A 19846-nucleotide genomic window follows, 5' to 3' on the forward strand; every position below is an offset into this window, starting at 1 on the left:
AAAGTCCCATTACCAGAGAGAGGACTGAAACATGCTGAGTCTGTAATCTAGGAGTCATACCAGATTGGATAAAAGTATTTAGAGACCCTGAGAAATCTGAACCTCACTGGATTGCCGCAGTTCCATTACTAACTGATGTATTTTAACATTTCTGTTTTTTTCTATTTTTAGAATGTTGTGTCATGTCTTCACTATATTTGTATATGTTCTTAGAGTTTTTGTTCTTTAAGGTTGAATATGTATTTTACTCATGTGATGAGATTTTTCATCTCTGAAATCTTAATAAAGTATATTTTTTGAATTGATTGTTCAGTTGTGTGGAGATAGAGTACCTGTTAACAACCCCACTTCCTACCTTTCGTTTCTAAGTGATTGATTTTAAGACAGTGTTTAGTCTTCAGTCTATGGGTAACCAATGATTTCCTGCTTAGTATGCTGGCATGGAAATTCGAGGTCACTGACCGGAGCAGGCCTCTGACAATTTATTGATACAGTGAGGATGCCAAACATTCCTACTTTTCAATGCTAATCAAGGAAATAATGCTATCCTGAAATATCAGAGAAATATCAGAAGGCTTACGAAATCCATCTGCCCCATCACTACCCACTTTTATATGGGGGCTGACCTAGAGAGATTATGCCTGCCTTCAGAATGAGAAGCATGCATGCTCCCATTTGGTGCAAGCTTGAACATAATGACCAGCTCTTTATTATTACTGTTGATTTAAATTGTGAAAGGATTCTGCATTTCATGTTTGTCCCATATTATTTCACACTATATTAGGGGCTGTTTGGACAGGTCTTTCATTGACCTGGGCACAGCAGCAGGATGTTGTCCAATGGGACGAATTGGATTATCAAAGTCTGCTGATCAGGTTTGTAGACTAATTTTGAACATGATGGTTGCTTTACCGTAAATTATTACAGGTTTTCTAAAACACTTTTTCCGGCACTTTAAACAATCGCAAATGTCAATGGGTAATAAAATACATTTGTTTTGAATGGCATTTGCCACACAAGAGAAAATAAAGTCTTCATGTGCTAGACCTGAATTCTCCATTCCTGGACAGCGTGTTCAGAATAAAGGTAATACACTCCATAGTCAGCATGCACTAGTGGAATTCGATATCACAGGGACAGCAGAGTTGACATCCATCACTTTAAAGGCTGCAAGAACTCCGACGTGAAGACTGCCTCTGCATAGTCTTCACACAGATCCTGCAACTCGGCAGCAATTTCATCCAGGGCATCTTTCATTAGTTCTTCTGCAATGCTGAAGCAGAGAAATCTAAATTAAAGGTGTGAGCGGTAAAATGCGCAGCATATGCAATGTGCCTGCAAGCAAAGTCTTCAAAATAGGAGTCCCCCCACATTGATATTCAGGAGAATTCTGTATTTAGCATGCATACATCATGAGGAACAAATCAAAGATTGGTGGCTTATAGGGGGGGGTAAGTGGGTATCTACCTATGTGTCCGTCCCACCTTCCCCCCCCCTTCTGACTGTAACCAGCATCCAGATGCCCTCAGGCTTGAAGCACTTGTATAAATGCTGAATAAATAAAAATAAATAATTCTCAACATTTGCTTAGAATCGATATTATTTGTATTAAAACAGTTCTTAACGATGTAGGGTCAAGTAAGACAGTTGAGCATTTTGCCTTTCACTAATACCTGGATTATTGGTTGGCGAGACTAGGGGAATCTGCACTAAAATAATTTACATGTATAAATAAAGATACATATTAGTTAATGTAGCTGCGAGCACAACATGCACTGGCAAAGGCAATAGTTTTGGCGATTGTGGGGATGCAGAGCGGGGGGTTTGAGTGCACAGGGGGGTTGTTAGGGTGCAGAACGGGGTACAGCGTGGGGTGTAGAGCAGGGTGGTGGGGCGTACACCCCTTGAATCCCCAGATTTGCATCGTTTTTGGTGCTCCTATAGAAACTGGCAGAGCAGATGGGGAATTCTTAGTTGAAAAACCATTTCCGCTCAATGATCCCACTATTTTTCATTCAGCCAGTGATCAAGTTGTACTACTAACTCAATATAGTAATCTCAATCATGTAGGGCATTAACCTGGGCTAGAACGTCCTTCAACTCAGTTTGTAACCCCCTATAGAAAAGGGAGGTTCTTTTTTCATCCAACCACTTTGTCTCTGCTATGAGCCAATTGTAAGTGGTTATGTAAGTCAGGAGGTCTTGACTGCCCAGTTTCAATCCTAGCAATTCCTTGTCCAAAGCCTGTGCAAGGACCTTTCATGCAAATAGCTTTCCAATCTCTTCTTTCTTGAAGTGCTTCCTAAAGAACCGAGAAAATAAAGAGCCACCTGAGTGGAGTTGTTCGGGAAGGCACGAGGGCGACAAAAAGTGCAGTTCACATTGGTTCTTGCAATGGGCATGTTTTGTGTGGTCTCCATTGAAATGGTCTGGTGAGGGTAATGATACAGGAACTGGAGTTCCCTTATAGGGACAATGTCACCAGTTACAGCAGCACCACTGATGGGGCTTGTCTGTGGCATCTCTGGTGGTAGCTATGACTTGGTGCAATGCATTTGTTTCTTCTCTGCTTGCCTTAGGCTTGGGATCGTAATTCTTGCAACAAGGTGCTGTCCAGGTCCGTGTCCAAGGCGCCCAGGGAAACCTATTTCCGTGGGCCAGTCATTCTATAATGTCCTAACTGGTCTTCTGAATTCCAGGGACATTGTGGACATGGAATGGGAACTTCTGATAGCTGCCTGCACCCTTCCTCCCCAACTGGTTCCTCACTAGCTGACTAGGACTACAACTGGGCAATTGCCCAATATGGGGGAGATGAGGATTGGATTCTAGTTCTTAAGGAGATGGTGTGGGTCTCCTCTTGTTGGGGGAAGGGCTTTACCCCTGCATACAAGGGAAAACGTTTAGCCTGATGCTTCCTTTGTATGATATTCTCAACCCACCACCCAGCCTCTCTCTTTATCCCAGAGTATACATGTAGAAGTGTTGGAGAAGACCTGGGAAACAATGTCCATACTACACCGGCTTGTCCAGCAACAACAATTGTGATTCTCCCTTGGCTGATTGCAATACTAGTTCTAGACTCCACAGACCTGCCAACAAATTGATACTATGGCAGTTCAACGTCACCCCACATTGCCTTGCACAATTTCTTATGTGGCTCAATGTCTTTAAAATGTGCCTTTCTTATTGCCTAGTCTCACAGTAATAACCACTGTTTTCGTCTCTCCTTTCGCATTACAGATATCGGCAGCGCTTCCACAAATCCTTTTGCAGATACCAGCAGCACTTCCATGGATCCCTGAAGGAGAAACCATCAGGTAAGTGCAAACTTAATGCAGCAAAAATGTTGAACAATGGCATTAATGCCGGACTAACCTCTTCTTGTCTGTTTCTCCTTAGGGCGAAGATTGCAGCAGAATGCCGGCTGGCGGAACGTCATGGAAAGTGGAAATCGTGGCCGGGATCTCTGGTGAAAAATCAGTCTACTCTCCACTACGGGGTGAGCGTGTAGGTGTCCAGGCAGGAATACTGGAGCGACTGTGAGGTCAGGTCACAGATTTCACTGGTGAAAGGATAATTATTTGACAAACCGAAGAAATCCTAACTAAGAAAGGAAGGTCAGAATGAATTTACTGTCATGTTGATATTATTTATGTGTATGATTAGTTCACTAGATGATAAATATCCAACTTTAGTTTACCTTGCGGAATCCCTTGTACATTCCCTTTTTGATGGAGGAATATTGCCCCGAGGAAGGCTGAGTTCTAGTAAAATAAAAACCAGGACTGTACTAAACTCTTGAGTTATTGCTGCTTTTAAAAAATAGATAGTCCTGGGGAGGAGTTGCTTGGGCCTCTGGGCTGTTTTAATGAAATAATGGCACATGTCTAATTTATGATAAAAGTGCCTGGACTGTACAAATTGCCAGTCTGTTTATGTTATTGCAGAGAATGCTACAATTTGCGCAGAACCTTCTTTGTGTGTGTGTGTGGTGTTAAGTCCTGTTTGATGTGGTGTCTTTGTCATAAGGGGAGGAAAAGACCAAGTGCATTGATTATAAGTTTAATGTTAACCGTATGCATGTACGTTGGGTAAGGATTTGTCGTACGAGTCATGAATTCAGCTTTTTAAACTTGTCGATAGTTTCCTTCTAAACACAAATAGAAATTTCATTCAATTATTTATGTGTAGATATTAACTTTAAAGCTTTGACAAGTGCATTCAGGTTCCAAGTCTCTCAATTTAGCCATAGAAACCTCCATTTGTGCCCTTTGGTGATTCCACTGATCCTATATCACCATGTAATTGGGTGGGACGACCTCCTGTTTGTGGATGTTGAGAAGTAAATTCCACTGAATCATCCATTATGAGGCTCTATGTGCACAGACTTTTCCAGACAATATAGCAAACGTAATGGCCTTAGTGGTTCAGGTTGTCAATAAACTAATGGCAAGAGCTCTCACTCATCGGCAATTCTGCTAGCTTCTTAAAGAAGTTAACAGCCATTCTTCTAATCTTTTTTTGCATAACAATGTACAGTGGCTGTCCAAAGGAAAAGTACTGTTGCGGCTTGCATCCTTTCGAGTTGGCTTTTTGGCAGCAGAAAGGCTTTGAATATGCCGAGCTAACAGATCCTCTGTGGCTACACAAATTCCATTTCATGGTAGAAATGACAACTTACTTAAATATGCTGAAATCTGAAGGGAAACGCTGAAATTCCTTTGGAAGAAGCCTTTCTTTTGAACAAAAGATATCTTTATTTGCCAGGTATATTGAGATGGAGTCGTTGTTGAACTTCCCAACATTAAAGAAATATAAAATAACAGGTGACTGTCATTGACAGTAACTTTCTTGCAGAAACAGTTCTCAAAATGCAAGCTGCATTCAGTGAACGATTTCAAGAAAGGAAAAGGCAACAATGTCATTGTTATTGAAACCCCGTGAAACCTACACATGCATACTGGATTGTACGGCATTTGCTGGAGTACATTTTGAATTTGAATTAGCGGGCTTGCAAGACAAGGATTTAGGGACTTCCAAATTCAGAAATCTGGTAATAGAACTTGAAAATATGTTAAGTCAGAAATCAGTCCTGGCAATAGAGCACAAGTAGTCTGCAAAAAAAAGACAATCTTAAGAAACAAGATCAAGTTCTATTTGACCTTTGTGACTGTCTTCCTGACACCAACACTCATCTCAAGGAGTATGCATTTGGGCTTCTCTCAATCTTTGGATCAGCAAGCAATACTTTTCAAACGCGAATTTCATAAAAAGCAAATTGAGGCGCCAACTGAAGGATGCGAGTCTGGGGTCCTGCCTAAAAATAAAAACCACAGTGTATGTGCCCAATATTCAGCAGCTCAAAAAAGAAGTTGAACAGCAGAAGTCGCATGAAAACTGGCCAATAAACGTTAATAGTTCTTAGTGATAAAGATAGCATAGAAAGGCATTTAATCAAATATAGTGGTATCCATGTTGTGTGAAGCCTTTGTTTATTGAAACCTAGAAAGCTTTCAGTCAACTGATATAAGGTCGTATTAAGTATTTCCACTTGTCCCGTTTGGCCTCTTGCATTTCTGACAATTGACATAGGAGGGCCTACTTTATTCCACACAGATGATTGTCAGCAGGGAAGGACCATCATCGTTGGCAGGGTCATCAGGACTGGCAAAGGGGAAATAGATTGATTTCCAAACTCGAGTACTGGCCCCCAACCTAGCTTATACTGTGTGACGATTTGCAGGATCTCGTCACTTCTCCGCAGGGGAAAGCCCTTCTCTGTGAGGCTAGAGAAGTGAGGGCGCTACCCAATAGTCCCCCCTAGGGGTTGCGGAAAGTGGGATCTCACAGGGGGAGACGCACCTTCTGGTGATAAGGACTCCAGTTCTGTGAGGCTACTCCCTAACCCCTTTTACCTTGGAACCAATTCCCTGTCAGAAATCCTTAACACTACTCTCTGTTATGGTAATGTCTCTTCAGTCTTTGATCCATAAAGTAATATAACCCAGATGAAGAGCCAAAGAAACCTGCAGTGTAATAACAGGTTACCTTACCACGGTTCTTAGAAGAGATGGCCCCAAGGAGGCATAGAGAAGATTAGTTCAACAACCTTCAAGAAGGACTTCGACTTTACGCTGGAGAAGATCAAGCTACAGGAAATGAAGATTAAGAAAGGACTGTTAAATAGAGAGAGCAGCCGGCATGAAACCATCCAAGTCTGGAAGTTCAAACCTGGGAGCACGAAGCTGCACAAACACTGATCGCCGGTGGCATGGACATCCAAGGATGGTCAGTGGAACACTGCGGTAGAAGCTAAGCCCCTGACCACTGGAAGGTGGGAGAAGCCAGCGGTGGTGTGTCCTACAACTGCGCCAGAGATGTGTGGTTCAAGTCTCTGCGGAGCCACATGGATGAGGAGTGGAGTGCAGGAAGCACTGAAGCAATGCGTGTAAGCATCGGCCAAGGAAGAACCAGAGGTGCAATACCGGTACATTACAGGTAATGGGAACAGCGTGAGACCCAGTAGGGGTTTAGGGCAGCTGAAGAGTCAAGAGTGCCTCAAGAGTAATCTCCCTCGTCACAGTAGTGATATACAGAGAACCTAGAGTCCAGAAAGCCTCAGGCGTAATCTCACTTGCCACAGTGGTGATATTCAGAGAACCAAGAATCAAGACTGCATCGGGAGGAATCTCCATAGTCACAGTGATGATCCAAGCAGGATTAAAGAGGGTGTTAGATAACAAGAGCTATCTGGAAGTAATCTTCATAACTTCATCAGACAGTGAAGAATACTGGAATTGTAAATCAGGCTTTCAGAAGCCCTTGGGAATAAAGAGGCTTTTGAGGACTACTGCCAAAGACTATCCCAAGACAACCCTCAAGGCTGTCCAAGGTGGGTCAGGAGAAGGGAATCAGTGGGTCAGGAGAAGGGAATCATTCTCCTGACTGTACTTGTGTTGTTGAATCCGAAGCTAGAGCAAAGGATTTTTGGAAAAGAGATGAAGACTGAACCATTCTCCCAATACTAGTTTCATTTGGATGCTGAACCCTTTCGAGATTAGTGGAAGTGTTACAGTAGGTTTTGGGAAAGAGGACAGACATTTTTCATTTGGACAAACATCCTGGTGACTCGCATTCAAGATGATATTTGTTTAGGTAGACATAACCCTTAAAACATATGGAGAGGTAGGCTATTTTCTTTATTTCTAAAATAAAGTGCTGTTGAAACATGAGACCTCTTTGTCTGACTCCTTACTCCACCACGCCACAACTGACATTTAAGACGTGGACATACTACACCCGCTAGTTCTGTGAATGAACACCTTTCCTGGCATAAACTACTGCTTACCAACAGTTTATCAAATGTTTCCATCGTAGAGGAATAGATCAGTGAGCTAAGGTACCTCCATCTATCGAAAACCTGAATAGCATTGCAGTGTGTGCGTCTGTGTACAGATGTACACTTGTGTGCAATCTCAAATATGTGTTTGTGGCTCTTGAAATTGGGAGTCATCCACAGAAAATAAAAAATGGATCTTATTTAAACGGTTGCAGACTGCTTGCCTAAGCTATAAGAAGTATCCCACTCTGGATCGAATAGCCCATGCCAAACAAAAGCACCTATTTTAGAATTAATATTGCATAAAATAGTAGACTGAGATCTTTGGAAACATATGCAACTAGTACAGTGACAAAGCTTGGTTGAGCTGATCAAAGACATTCTTCCCTAGATGGGCTTGAGGGGAGAAATAGCTATTTATGACCAGTGTGTATTTGACATTGTGGTTATTTTAATCATTTGGAAAATGGCAAGGTCAACCGCACTCTCTACAGTAGAAAAGATTTAGAATGATCCCATCATACAGAAGTCCTACCCCGACCCTGCATCCTCTACTTTATATTATATTAATTTTAGCTGTATGGTGGATTGTTCCAAATAGGTGGAGAGGATCACATAACCAAGCCTCCTGTAAACCCATTACACAATGATACCTCAAAAAATAACTCGCAGGTTCTTCCATTTTTTCTACGCAACCACCACGTTCCAAGAAAATAGGTTACTTACCCGTGGTAACGTTCTTTTGACTGGATGTTCCTCCCAAGTATTCCTCATCTTTGATATTCAAGTCAGCTTGCTTGGGAATACATGTTTCATAGGGTCGAGCGTCGTGCAGCATCGAGTCTTGGTCCTCGATGGCCTCCGTAGAGTCCCTGGTGACGTTGACGCTGGTATATGAAGAACGCGCGCTGACCATTACCTCAGTGCTTCGTTTTTTCCCTCCTTTAACTTGCATGCTGTGTCATAGGAGGAGACAATCTTGATGTTGCAAGAAAGGCAGGTGTAAGACACAGAAATTCTAGGCAGGCAAGAGGGGTTGGGTGGGGGGGCGATGAGGATTACATAGGAGGAACATCCAGTCGAAAGAACGTTACCACAGGTAAGTAACTTGTTCTTCAAATTGATTGTGTCCTCCCACGTCATTCCTCATGTTTTATAGACTTCCAAAGCAGTTTGAGTTAGGCGGTGGGTGCTAAGAATTTTCTCATTTGTTAATATTGTGGAGGACAGCCTTGACAAATTTGGCTTCCTCTACTGAAAAAGAATCTACACAGTAGAATGTACTGAAAAGTATGCAGGGACGACCAGGTTGCTGCTCTACCAATGTATCCCACTAGCACAACTTTTTCCAGAGCTGAAGAAGCAGCCACCCCTCTAGTGGAATGCGTCCTCAAACCTACGGGCAAATCTTTGCCTGTTAACGAGCAACACTCTTATGCACATTACACTCCATCTAGAGATTGTTTTGTGACTGCCATGTCTAATCTGTGGCCAGCATAACCGATGAAAAGCTGACCATCTTGGCGAATACTAGCTGTTATTGTAATGTATTAGCTTAGTACCCTTTTCGGGTCTAGACAATGTAGTCTCTCCTCTTTTGATGGATGAGGGTAAAAAGATGGCAGTACAATAGGTTGTGCTAAATGAAACTCCAACACAACTTTCAGAAGGAAAGATGACCCAACTCTTAAAATTACTTTATCCTTAAAAAAGGGCATAAAAGGTTGTTTGGGAGATAAGGACTGTAGCTCACTTACCCCACAGGCAGACGTAATAGCTACTAGAAAGGCTGTTTTCATAGTGAGCATCCTTGAAGGATACAAATGTAATGGCTCAAAAGGAGCTCCCATAGACTTCTTAATAAAAGATTCAAATCCCATGATGGCACGATGAAGGGAGTGGGCAGAAACAAATTGGTTAAGGCCTTCAGAAATTGTACCACAATTGGCACTCTGAAGTATGACCCCCCTCATCTGGACATCTTTTGAAGATTGATAGTGCCGCTAAGTAAACCTTCACTGTGGCCACTTGCAACCCAGAATGGGTCAGATGGAGCAAGAAAGACAAAACATGGGGAAGTTCACACGTGAAAGGATCTAGTTTATTTTCCCTGCACCAGCTGCAAAACCTAGTCCAACTGCAGCAATACAGGGATTTAGTTGCTTGTTCTCCTTGCCTAAAGTAACACGATCGCCATTTCTGGAAGGTATGGGTACCACGTTCTCCTGGCTCAATCCGGAGCAATCAGGATCATGTTTTCCCCAAACTTCCTCAACCTTCTGATGACACGAGGAATGACGGGAACTGGCGGAAACACGTACAGCAGTAGAAACTCACAGTCCACCATGAAAGCATCCTCTAGAGCTCCTCTTTGGGGAAATTCCCTGGAGCAGAAGAGCTTGCACTTCCGGTTGACACTGGTTGCGAACAGATCCACTTGAGGGGTTCCCCAAAGGGCGACGATCTCCAGAAGGACTTCCTGAGCTAGTTCCCACACATGCGTGATCATTCACTGCCTGCTCACAGTGCCCGGCTAGATGAACTGTAATACGAACAAGTTACTCTCTTACCTGGTAACGTTCTTTCGATGGGATGGTCCGACGACGTATTCCATATCTATGACAGTAATCACCACAGCTGTGCTGCTTCGGAAAATCTTTCGGTGTCTGCGTTCTGCGTCGATGACATCGATACCCCGTCCTCGAGGACCTCTTCCGACGGCCGATGTTATAAGTAGGACGCACAACGCCCGTAGCCTCAGTTGTTGTTTTTTCCCAGAACGTGTGGCACCAGTCTTCTGCCAGTCTGACCACACAAAGCCTTGCAGAAACGGAAGTTGCAATCGTATAAGAAATTCTGTAGCGGGGAAGGGAGCGATATGGAATACGTTGTCGGACCATCCCATTGAAAGAACGTTACCAGGTAAGAGTAACTTGTTCTTCGAGGGGATTGGGTCCTGCAACGTATTCCATATCTATGACAGACTCCCAAAGCAGTACCAATGCAAGGAGGTGGGAAAAGAATTTAGAATACAGAAATTTAGAATGCCCAATCAAATTGCGGAGCAAACAACCGCCTTGCCAAAGGCCAGATCCTACCCACGGATGGAATTGAGGGAGTAGTGACGTACAAAAGTATGGACCGAAGCCCAGGTGGCTGCATCACAGATGTTACGGATAGGAACACCCCTCTGTAGGGCAGCAGAGGCAGCCATATCCCGGGTAGAATGGGCCCGCAAGCCGACCTGTGGGTCCTTACCCGCCAAGCGGTAACATTCAGAAATTGCCAGAATAATCCAGCGAGACAGTCTGCTTAGTAACAGCCTGTCCCAAACGCTTTCCAGCGTAACCAATGAAGAGTTGATCATCCACTCTGACCCGGGACATGCGTGAAATATAAAAGCTTAAAGCTCTCCTAGGATCGAGCCTATGGAGCCTCTCCTCTTCCTTACCAGGATGCGGAGGAGGATAAAATGCCGGAAGAATAACCTTCTGGTCTAAATGAAATTCCGACACCACCTTCGGAAGAAAGGAAGGATGAACTCTAAGGACAACCCTGTCCTTATGAAATACAGTGAAGGGTGGCTTAACTGAAAGTGCCTGTAACTCACTCACTCAGAGCAGAAGTGACCGCAATCAAAAATACAGTTTTAAGAGTTAACAGTCTCAAAGGGCAAGAATGCAAAGGCTCAAACGGAGCACCCATCAGAAACTTGAGGACAAGGTTCAAATCCCAACCGGGCACCTGGAAAGGTGACGGAGGGAACACAATGAGCCCTTTTAGAAACTGAGAAATTAAAGGGATTTTAAAATAAGAACACTCTTCAGACGAGCGCTTAAATATGGACAGCGCCGCCAGGTAACCTTTAACGGTACCCACTTCCAAGCCCCTGTGGGCTAAAGAAAGCAAAAAAGACAGAGCCACAGAAATGTCACATGAAAACGTATCCACATTCTTAACCCTGCATCAGTCCCAGAACTTTCTCCAATGGCAACGGTACAGGGACTTTGTTGCGGGCCTTCTGGCCGAAAGCAACACCTCCATCACGTCTTCAGGGAGGTCCCAATCCTTATACCTCAACCTTTCAGAAACCAAGCGTGAAGGTTGAGGGATCTGACCTCTGGATGGAGAACCTGACCACCCTCCCGTCAGAGCACATCGTCTCAGTAGGGAATACGACGTGGGGTGCAGATGGACAAGTCGAGAAGATCTGGGTACCATGTCCTCCGGGCCCATGCCAGAGCAATGAGGATCATCCGGGAACCGAACCTTCGTAACCTACGCAGCACTTGCGGGATAACGGGGACTGGAGGAAACGCATATAGCAGTGGGAATGACCACTCCACCACATACGCATCTCCTAAGGCTCCTCGTGGAGGAAATTCCCGCGAGCAGAACCTTTCGCACTTCCGGTTGACACTGGAGGCAAAGAGATCCACTTGAGGGGTCCCCCAAAGGGCGAAGATCTCCAGGAGAATCTCCTGAGCAAACTCCCACTCGTGAGAGATCGCACTCTGCCTGCTCAGAGCATCCGCCGTCCCGTATTCGTCTCCGGCCAGATGAACTGCCGAGATCGAAACTTCCTGCTGGATTGCCCAGAACCAGAGCTGCATCACCTCCCTGTACAGAGGAAGTGACCCTGCCCCCCCCTTTTTGTTGAGGTAGTGCATGGCCACTGTGTTGTCCATCAGGATCAGGACATTCTTTCCTCGCACAGTCAGCAGAAAAGCCTTCAGGGCAAGGCTGATGGCCCTTCGCTCCAACAGATTGATATGGAGTCTGGACTCCGACAGAGACCAACGACCGCTGACAACTCGTTGGCATGAGCTCCCCATCCCGTAAGGGATGCGTCCGTCACAATCGTCACCTCCGGCCAGGGTAGCCAAAATGGAGCCCGATTCATCAGATTGCCTTCGACGGCCCACCACAGAAGGTCCTAGGCGACCGAGGACAGCACCTGAACAGGTGCCGACATCCTGCCGGAGGACTGAGACCACTGGAGCTTGAGTGCCCATTGCAAAGATCTCACCCGCAACCTGGCCTCTGGCACCAGAAGAATGCAGGATGCCATGAGGCCAAGCAATCTCAAGAACTTGAACGCTGGGAGACTCTGGGCATGCTGAAACTTGTGCACCATCTGCTGAATGTGATGAGCCCTCACCTGGGGAGGAAAACACTGCCCCAGGGATGTTTCGAGCACTGCTCCGATGGACTGGAGCCTTTGAGTTGGCGTCAAGTGGGACTTCTTTAAGTTGAGGGAGAAGCCCAGCTTGTGGAGGGAGTGGCAGGTGATGGACAGATGATCCAGGACTTGCTCGGGAGAGTACGTCCTGATCAACCAATCGTCCAGGTAGGGGTAGACGTGAATCCCCCACTTTCCTGAGATGCGCTGCCACCACTACCATGAGCCTGGTGAAGACCCTCGGGGCGGAGGTCAATCCGAACGGCAGGACCCGAAACTGAAAGTGCGAGTCGCGAATCGCGAACCTCAGGTACTTCTTGTACTTTGGATTGATCGGCACATGAAAATAAGCATCCTCGAGGTCGAGAGACACCAACCAGTCCTCAAGTTGAAGGGCCTGGAGGACTTGAGAAAGAGTAACCATCTTGAACTTGTCCTTCCTGAGGAGTTTGTTCAAACCGTGCAAGTCCATGATGGGTCTCAATCCCCCGTATTTCTTGGAAATCAAAAAATAAGGGGAATAACATCCCTTGTTCCTCTCCGCTACAGGCACCAGTTCTATGGCGCCTTTCTCCAGCAGGGGTTGAACCTCCTGCACAAGGAGCGGATCCAGACTGTGCAACGAGAGATTCCCCGGTGGATTGTCGTAAGGCCTCTGTGTAAAGGGAAGACAGTAGCCGTGGGCTATGATCTCCAGAACCCACAGATCTGAAGTAATGGCACGCCATTCGACAAGATGCTGCGCCAGCCTTTCTCCAACCGGCGAACCATGGGGCATGGCCTCATGACTGAACTGAATCAGCTGCGGCGTTGCCTGGGGGCAAAGAGGCAACTGCCCGAGCGGCCTAGGCACCTCGAGTACCCTGCTTTCCACCTCTGGCACTCCTACGGTGGCCCCTTTGACTGGCAGCTCCTCTCGCTTTACCAAAGGATGAGTAATAACGAAAGGAACCTCCCCTCCATTGCTGTGCCCTAGGATGAAAAGGCGGAGGTTGGCGAACTGCAGCGCCCAACGACTTCGCTGCAGCTTTGGAGGTCTGCAACCTTTCAAGGCTCTCGTCAGCCTTGCTGCCAAAAAGATGTTCACCGTCAAAGGGCATGTTGAGGAGCTGGGCCGGCACATCAGGAGCAAACCCAGACTTCCGCAACCACGCAAACCTGCGTATTACGGTGCTCGCCGCCATGGACCGGCTGATGCAATCTGCCATGTCCAAACCCGACTGAATGGCCTCACACATGGCATCCTTGCCATCCTGGACCATAGCAAGAAAAGCATCCTGTTCGTCCCCTTCGGGAATATGTTCAGCCGCTAAGGAAACAAAGTTCCACAAAGTGTGCGTGAAACGTGACAAGTCACATACAGAGTTGGCCGCCTGAAGAGCCATACCCCCTGAAGAAAACACTTTCTTCACCCAACCATCAAAACGCTTGTCATCCCTTTCAGGAGGGATGGTAGGATACGACGCCTGCTTTGCTGGGGCCGTAGCCGCCTGCACCACCAAACTCTCCGGAGTGGGGTGCTTGGTCAAGTAGCAGGGGTTGCTTTTGGCTGGGCGGTATTTTCAAGGCAAAGACTTGCCCACTGCCGGGAGACTCTCCGCAGCAGTCCAAGCCACCGCCACCCTCCTCTGTAGAGCCATATGGAACGGCAGTACCGGGTCAGTTGGTGGACCTTGGTCGAGGATATCCTTGAGGTCATCCTGAAGAAAATCCCCTGGGGGAACAGACCACCCCAAGTACTCAGTGACCCTAGACAGAAGGCGCCGGTACGAGGAGTCGGCATGGGTGCCAGGCTCAGGCCTACAAAACTCCACCTCCGGAGAGGTGTCCAGACCACTGGCGTCGTGCAGGGACTGACGCAGGTCCTCAATCTGGCTATGGCCCGAGAGAATCTCATCTGGCGCTGTATCAGGAACCATGCCATCATCAGAGCCCTCATCCACCTCCGAAATGTACTCAAGACGGCGGAAAGTGGGCCCAGAATGGGGAACAAAGCCATGCTTGACCTTGGCCAGAACTTTCTAGGGGGTTCCACCGTGCCCCGGGGTACCCCCGTGGAAACAGCCTCGAAAGGCGTCTAGTGAATCGGCGTCGACGACAGCATCGACTGCTTCGACACAGGCATCGAGGGCGGAGCCCCGAGCGTGTCCCTCGACATCCTGGGCGCTGAGGACTTCCTCGGAGGCGGAGCTTCGAGAGAGTCCCTCGACGACCTCGTCGCCACAGGCGTCGACGTCTTCCTCGAAGACATCACAGGCTCACACGGTCTCGAGCGCGTCGAGGACAGGGACCTGGAACGGGCGTGATTAGAACGATTCCCCTTGTCCGAGCGGGACTGCTCCCATGAATCGTGCCAACCACCCGAGCCGGAAGGCGCACGAGCGGTGCCTCTAGTCCAATCACGACCGACCCCACTCGGAGGCGCGGACGGACCAGTGCCCTGCGATTCGAGAATCGCTAGCATTTTCTTACCGAAAGAAGCCCATTCCTCCAGTGTCGCATGCTTGGTGGGATAAGCGACCCGCTGACGGGCAGAGTCCTCGGATGAGGACGGGGAAGGCGATGACGGATGCTTCCGGGAGTGCCTCGAAGAGACAGAGGAGTGGCAGGACCCACTCTGGGACCGAGACCAACTGGACTTCCGACGACGATGCAGAGAGTTGCCCCTCGAATCGTCCGTCGAAAGCCCCGCGGACCTAGACTTCCGGGGCTTGGACACCTTACTGACCGACAGTTTCTTCTTGCGCTCCTGTAAGGCTTTGGACGTAAGCGACTGGCAGTCGACACAATCATCCGTGTCATGGGCTTCCCCGAGGCACCAGAGGCAGCCGTTGTGCAAGTCTGTCACCGATATCTTGGACCTGCAGTCCCCGCACTTCCTGAAGCCCGGACGTGGGGTGGAAGAAGAGCTAGACATCACAAAGGACTTTAACTTCACAAACAAACAGGTTCAAAGAGCCGAAAGAACAGAAACTCCAAAGAGTCGAGGCGCGCCGAGATCTCCGAAGCGAACACGTTCGTGGAAAAAACGGATCTGAGGCTATGGGCGTCGCGCGTCCTACTTATAACATCCAGTGACGTCAGCCGTCGGAGGAGGTCCTCGAGGGCGGCGTATCGTCATCGAGGCAGGACGCAGACGCCAAAAGATTTTCCAAAGCAGCACAGCTGTGGTGATTACTGTCATAGATATGGAATACGTCGGAGGACCCAATCCCCTCGAAGAGTTATTCCTTCACTCAGTGCCCAGAACTAAAGCTGCATTGCCTCTGTGCAAAGGGCCAGCGACCCTAGACACACTCTTGTTGAGGTAGTGCATGGCCACTGTGTTGTCTGTCATTATTAGGACACTATTCCACCATATTGAGGGCAAGAAAGCCATCAGCACTAGTCTGATTGCCCTCAGCTCCAAAAGGTTGATATGGGGTCTGGACTTCCACTGAGGCCAGTGCCCACGTATTGAAAGATCTCTCATGTGCGCTCCCCTCCTCTCATCACATTCTCTCAGCTGGCCCACCACAGGAGATCATGGGCGACCTTTGTTGGGACCTGGAGAAGGTCCGTCATTCTGCCGGAGAATTGAGACCAGTGGGATCTGAGAGCCGGCTGAAGGGATCTCATTCTCAGACAGGCTTCTGGCACCAGAAAAATGCAGGATGCCATGGGGACGAGCAACCTTAGGAAGTCGTAGGCCGGAAGAAGTTGGGCACTCTGAAATTTTTGGACCATCTGCAAGAGATGTTGAGCCCTTAACTCGGGTGGTGAAGCTTTTCCCGAAGTTGAATCCAGGACTGCTCCAATGAATTGAAGCTTCTGTCAAGGTGTCAAGTCGGACTTCTTGAAGTTCAGAGAGAAGCCCAGCTCGTGGAGGAAGTGGCTGGTGCGACTGAGATGATTCTGAGACTGTTCCAGAGAGACAGCCCTGATCAAGCAGTCATCTAGGTAGGGGTAGATAGGAATCCCTTGCATCCTTAGACTTGCTGCCATCACTGCCATAATCTTGGTGAAGACCCTCTGGGCTGAGGCGAGCTTGAATGGCAGAACTCAAAACTGATAATGATAACCGGCAACTGTGAAGCTCAGGTACTTTTTGTGCTTTTGATGTATTGGCACATCAAAGTAAGCATTCTGAAGGTCCAATGACACCAACCAATCCTGGAGTCGAAGGGTCTGAAGGATCTGCGAACGAGTTACCATCTTGAACTTGTCCTTCCTGAGGAACTTGTTTAAGCATCTCAAGTCCAAGATGGGTCACACTTTGCTGTCCTTCTTGGGTATCAGGAAGTAGGGAGAGTACCAACCCTGGTTTCTCTCCACTGCAGGTACCCATTCTATTGCACCTTTCTCCAACAGGATGAGAATCTCCTGTTGGAGGAACGTATCTGGAATCCAGGTTAATCTGGTTATCGGGGGGCAATGAGGAGGTTTCTTTAGAAATGGAAGACAGTAACGATCTGCTACGGTCTGTAGTACCCATGCGTCCAAAGCTATGCTTTGCCAATTCCGGATTTTATATGAAAGTCTGCCTCCTACCACAGAGTTGTGGGTGAGGGAGTCATTTTGCTGAACCACCTACAGCTGAGGGTAACTCTGCAGGTGTTGAATGGGGAGTTCTTCCTCCTCTACCTCCGCAAGGGGCTCTTCTTTGGCCCCTTAGTGAGAATTGACCTTCTCTAGACACAGAGGAAAAAAAACTAAAAGCACATCCTCCCCATCCTTGATTTGAAGATTGAGGCTGGCAGATTGCCGCCCCTAATGATTTTGTTGCAGTTATAAAACGCTTGCAGTTTTTCCAGGCTACTATCAGCCTTCTCACGGGGAAGGAAGTCCCATCAAATGGCATGTTAACTAAACGTATCTGAACGTCGGTAGAACATTCTGATTTTCTTAGCCAAGACATGCGCCTAAGCACTGTACTTGCAGCCATGGACCGGTTTACTGAATCCAATGTATCCAGACTTAAGTGTAAAGACTGCCTCATGGCACCTTTTCCATCTTGTATTAGTCTTAAAAAACCTCATCATTCTTCTGCATCCGGAATGTGTTCTGCTGCAAGAGCAAGTACAGTCCAAAGGGTGTGAGTGTACTTTGCTAAGGCACTGGTAGCATTAGCTGGTTTTAACGCCATGCTACCTGCGCTAAATACTCTCTTTCCTGAAGAGTCAATTCTTCTACCCTCATCTGCCGTAGCAGAAGTGTAAGCTGCAGATTTTGAAGAACCTATCGATGCTTAAACAACTAGGCTCTCTGGTGTGAGGGGCCTGTTCAAAAAAGGAGCGGATAGAAGTAGTTCTATTTCTTTGTTAACTGATGGAACAGAATCTGGTTTTAGCCAGTTTTCCATAACCCTTACTCTTAAGGATGCATGAAAAGGCACCATAACCTGAACAGTGTCTAAAATATCAGTGAGATCATCAGTCTGGATAGCAGCTGCGGGTTTGTACCACCCCAGATATTCAGATATTCAGCAACTTTACAAATTACAGCTCTGTATGAGGAAGATTTTGCATCTTAGTGTCCCATATTCATACCCAAAAGGGGGCTGATCTTACTCTTCATCTTCCTCAAAGATTGATTCCATTTGCCTGAAGAAATCGTGTCGAGGAATGGGTTTAAAACACTTAGACATATCAGTCATAGGCTTAACAGTCTTCGAGAGAACTGAATGCTCTGAGGAAGTTGAAGGTGTTAAAGGTGTCGAAGCTGAAGGCGCTGGCTACTTCCTTGAAGCAGTCAGTGAATGAGCCGACAATTTAGTATGTTTCAATCGCTACAGATCGATTACATGCCTACATGGTTCAGGCGATGAACATAATGGCTTCGATACCTACGAAGAAGGCTTTGATTCCAAAGATGAATGCTTCGAGGTGACAGACACAGGATCTTCCTTATGTGTCGAGGAAGACTCCTTCGACTTGTGTCGTAGAGTCTCTATTCCAGGGCCTGGAGGTGCGCTAGAAGGAGACATGAGACTCCCTAATGGTCTTGTTAGATGCCGAGGGGTGTCTTCTTTTCTCAGACTCCTTCAGAGGGGCACTCTGAGGAGTTTGCTTCTGGAAAACTTCAAGCATTTTCAAGCAGAGGTAGTCGAGTTCTTTTTTGGAAACAAAATGTTTTCGGGAGAGGAAGACAAGGATCTGTAATGTCATTTTATACTCTTCTTATGAGAAGAGGATGGCAAGTGTTGTGAATATGGACCTCTAAGGTCTTCAGTGTTTAGGATGCTTTCTAATGGGAGAAATGTCTCTCAATTCGGAGGAGGATTTTCTTTTAGATGGGGTAACGGCCGGATTATAGGGAGAGAGCATCGAGTTTCGCCTTCCTTTCCCGCAAGGCCTTGACATTCATGGGTTGGAATGAGCCATAGTCGTCGACTTTGTGACCCAACCACAAGCACCACAGACAGACGCAGTGAGGGTCTATGATAGACATCTTGGCTCCACAGTTTGAACACCGCTTGAAGCCTGTCTTTAGAGTCAAGGACATATTTGCGGAATATGATAAAAAATGTAATCAAAATTTACGGAGGCAAGTAGCACCGGAGCACGCATCAATGCGGAAAAAATGGAACTGAGGTAACTGTCAGCACGCATGCTTCATATACCAGCGGAAAAGACAATTCCAAAACAAGCTGCAAGCAGACTTGAATATCAAAGATGAGGAATACGTGGGAGGACACAATCCATTCAAAAAGTCCAATATAAGTGGATTAAGTCCAACTCGGGTGCTAGTGTAGTCCGGGTCTCAAAACAGTTAGACATTTGTGTAGTTATATTGGTGGGGGATGATCTTGATAGGTTGGGTTGGGATCCATTACCTTTTTGACAAACCCCACTGAGGCCCTGCTATCGGTCTAAATAAAAATAACAGTGAGGCACAAGTTTAATTCCTCCTCTCTGTGTTCCTTAGACCAAATTGTAATTCAAACAGTGCTTCGGCACAGTAGGGTTGGAATTTGTATTCACTTGTACATTTTTTATACGGTCAACATCTAGATTTTCCTCACTGGGTTCAACCCACTCTACAAGCATCATCGTCTGCACCAATTTTGGATAAGAAAGATGTTTGTTCTAATTAATCCAATGAGAGGATTTGTTAATAAAGTTTGTAGTGGTTTCAGCCATAATAATCATAAACGCTGTAACGTGGCTAAGTACCACCACGAACAGGGAAGCTGCTGGCGGGACGGTAAAGTAACAACTGTGATCGTAGCCTGGCTGGACACAAACATACAGGAGCAAATTTGCTTTTGAATTCCTGTCACTGGTTTCAGTGACACATTTACCTGGCAGCTTAATTTAAAACTGGATCCTTAATATTGACAG

The 19846-nt window shown here is 46.7% G+C and overlaps 1 protein-coding gene across 8 annotated transcripts in view; it reads right to left on the reverse strand.

The window, feature by feature from the left end:
* Positions 1 to 314: 314 nt before the first annotated feature.
* The window catches only part of KIAA0753 (KIAA0753 ortholog), a 1822630-nt gene continuing 1803098 nt past the window's right edge, over positions 315 to 19846 (reverse strand). For all 8 annotated transcript variants that reach the window (XM_069615058.1, XM_069615057.1, XM_069615051.1 and 5 more), the window contains one exon: positions 315 to 1273. In XM_069615058.1, the coding sequence (XP_069471159.1) occupies positions 1156 to 1273 (118 nt within the window). In that variant the 3' untranslated portion in view covers positions 315 to 1155. The remainder of the gene's footprint in view (positions 1274 to 19846) is intronic.

Source organism: Ambystoma mexicanum, chromosome 9, assembly GCF_040938575.1.
Source record: "Ambystoma mexicanum isolate Mex_15411 chromosome 9, UKY_AmexF1_1, whole genome shotgun sequence".
Classification (NCBI taxonomy): domain Eukaryota; kingdom Metazoa; phylum Chordata; class Amphibia; order Caudata; family Ambystomatidae; genus Ambystoma; species Ambystoma mexicanum.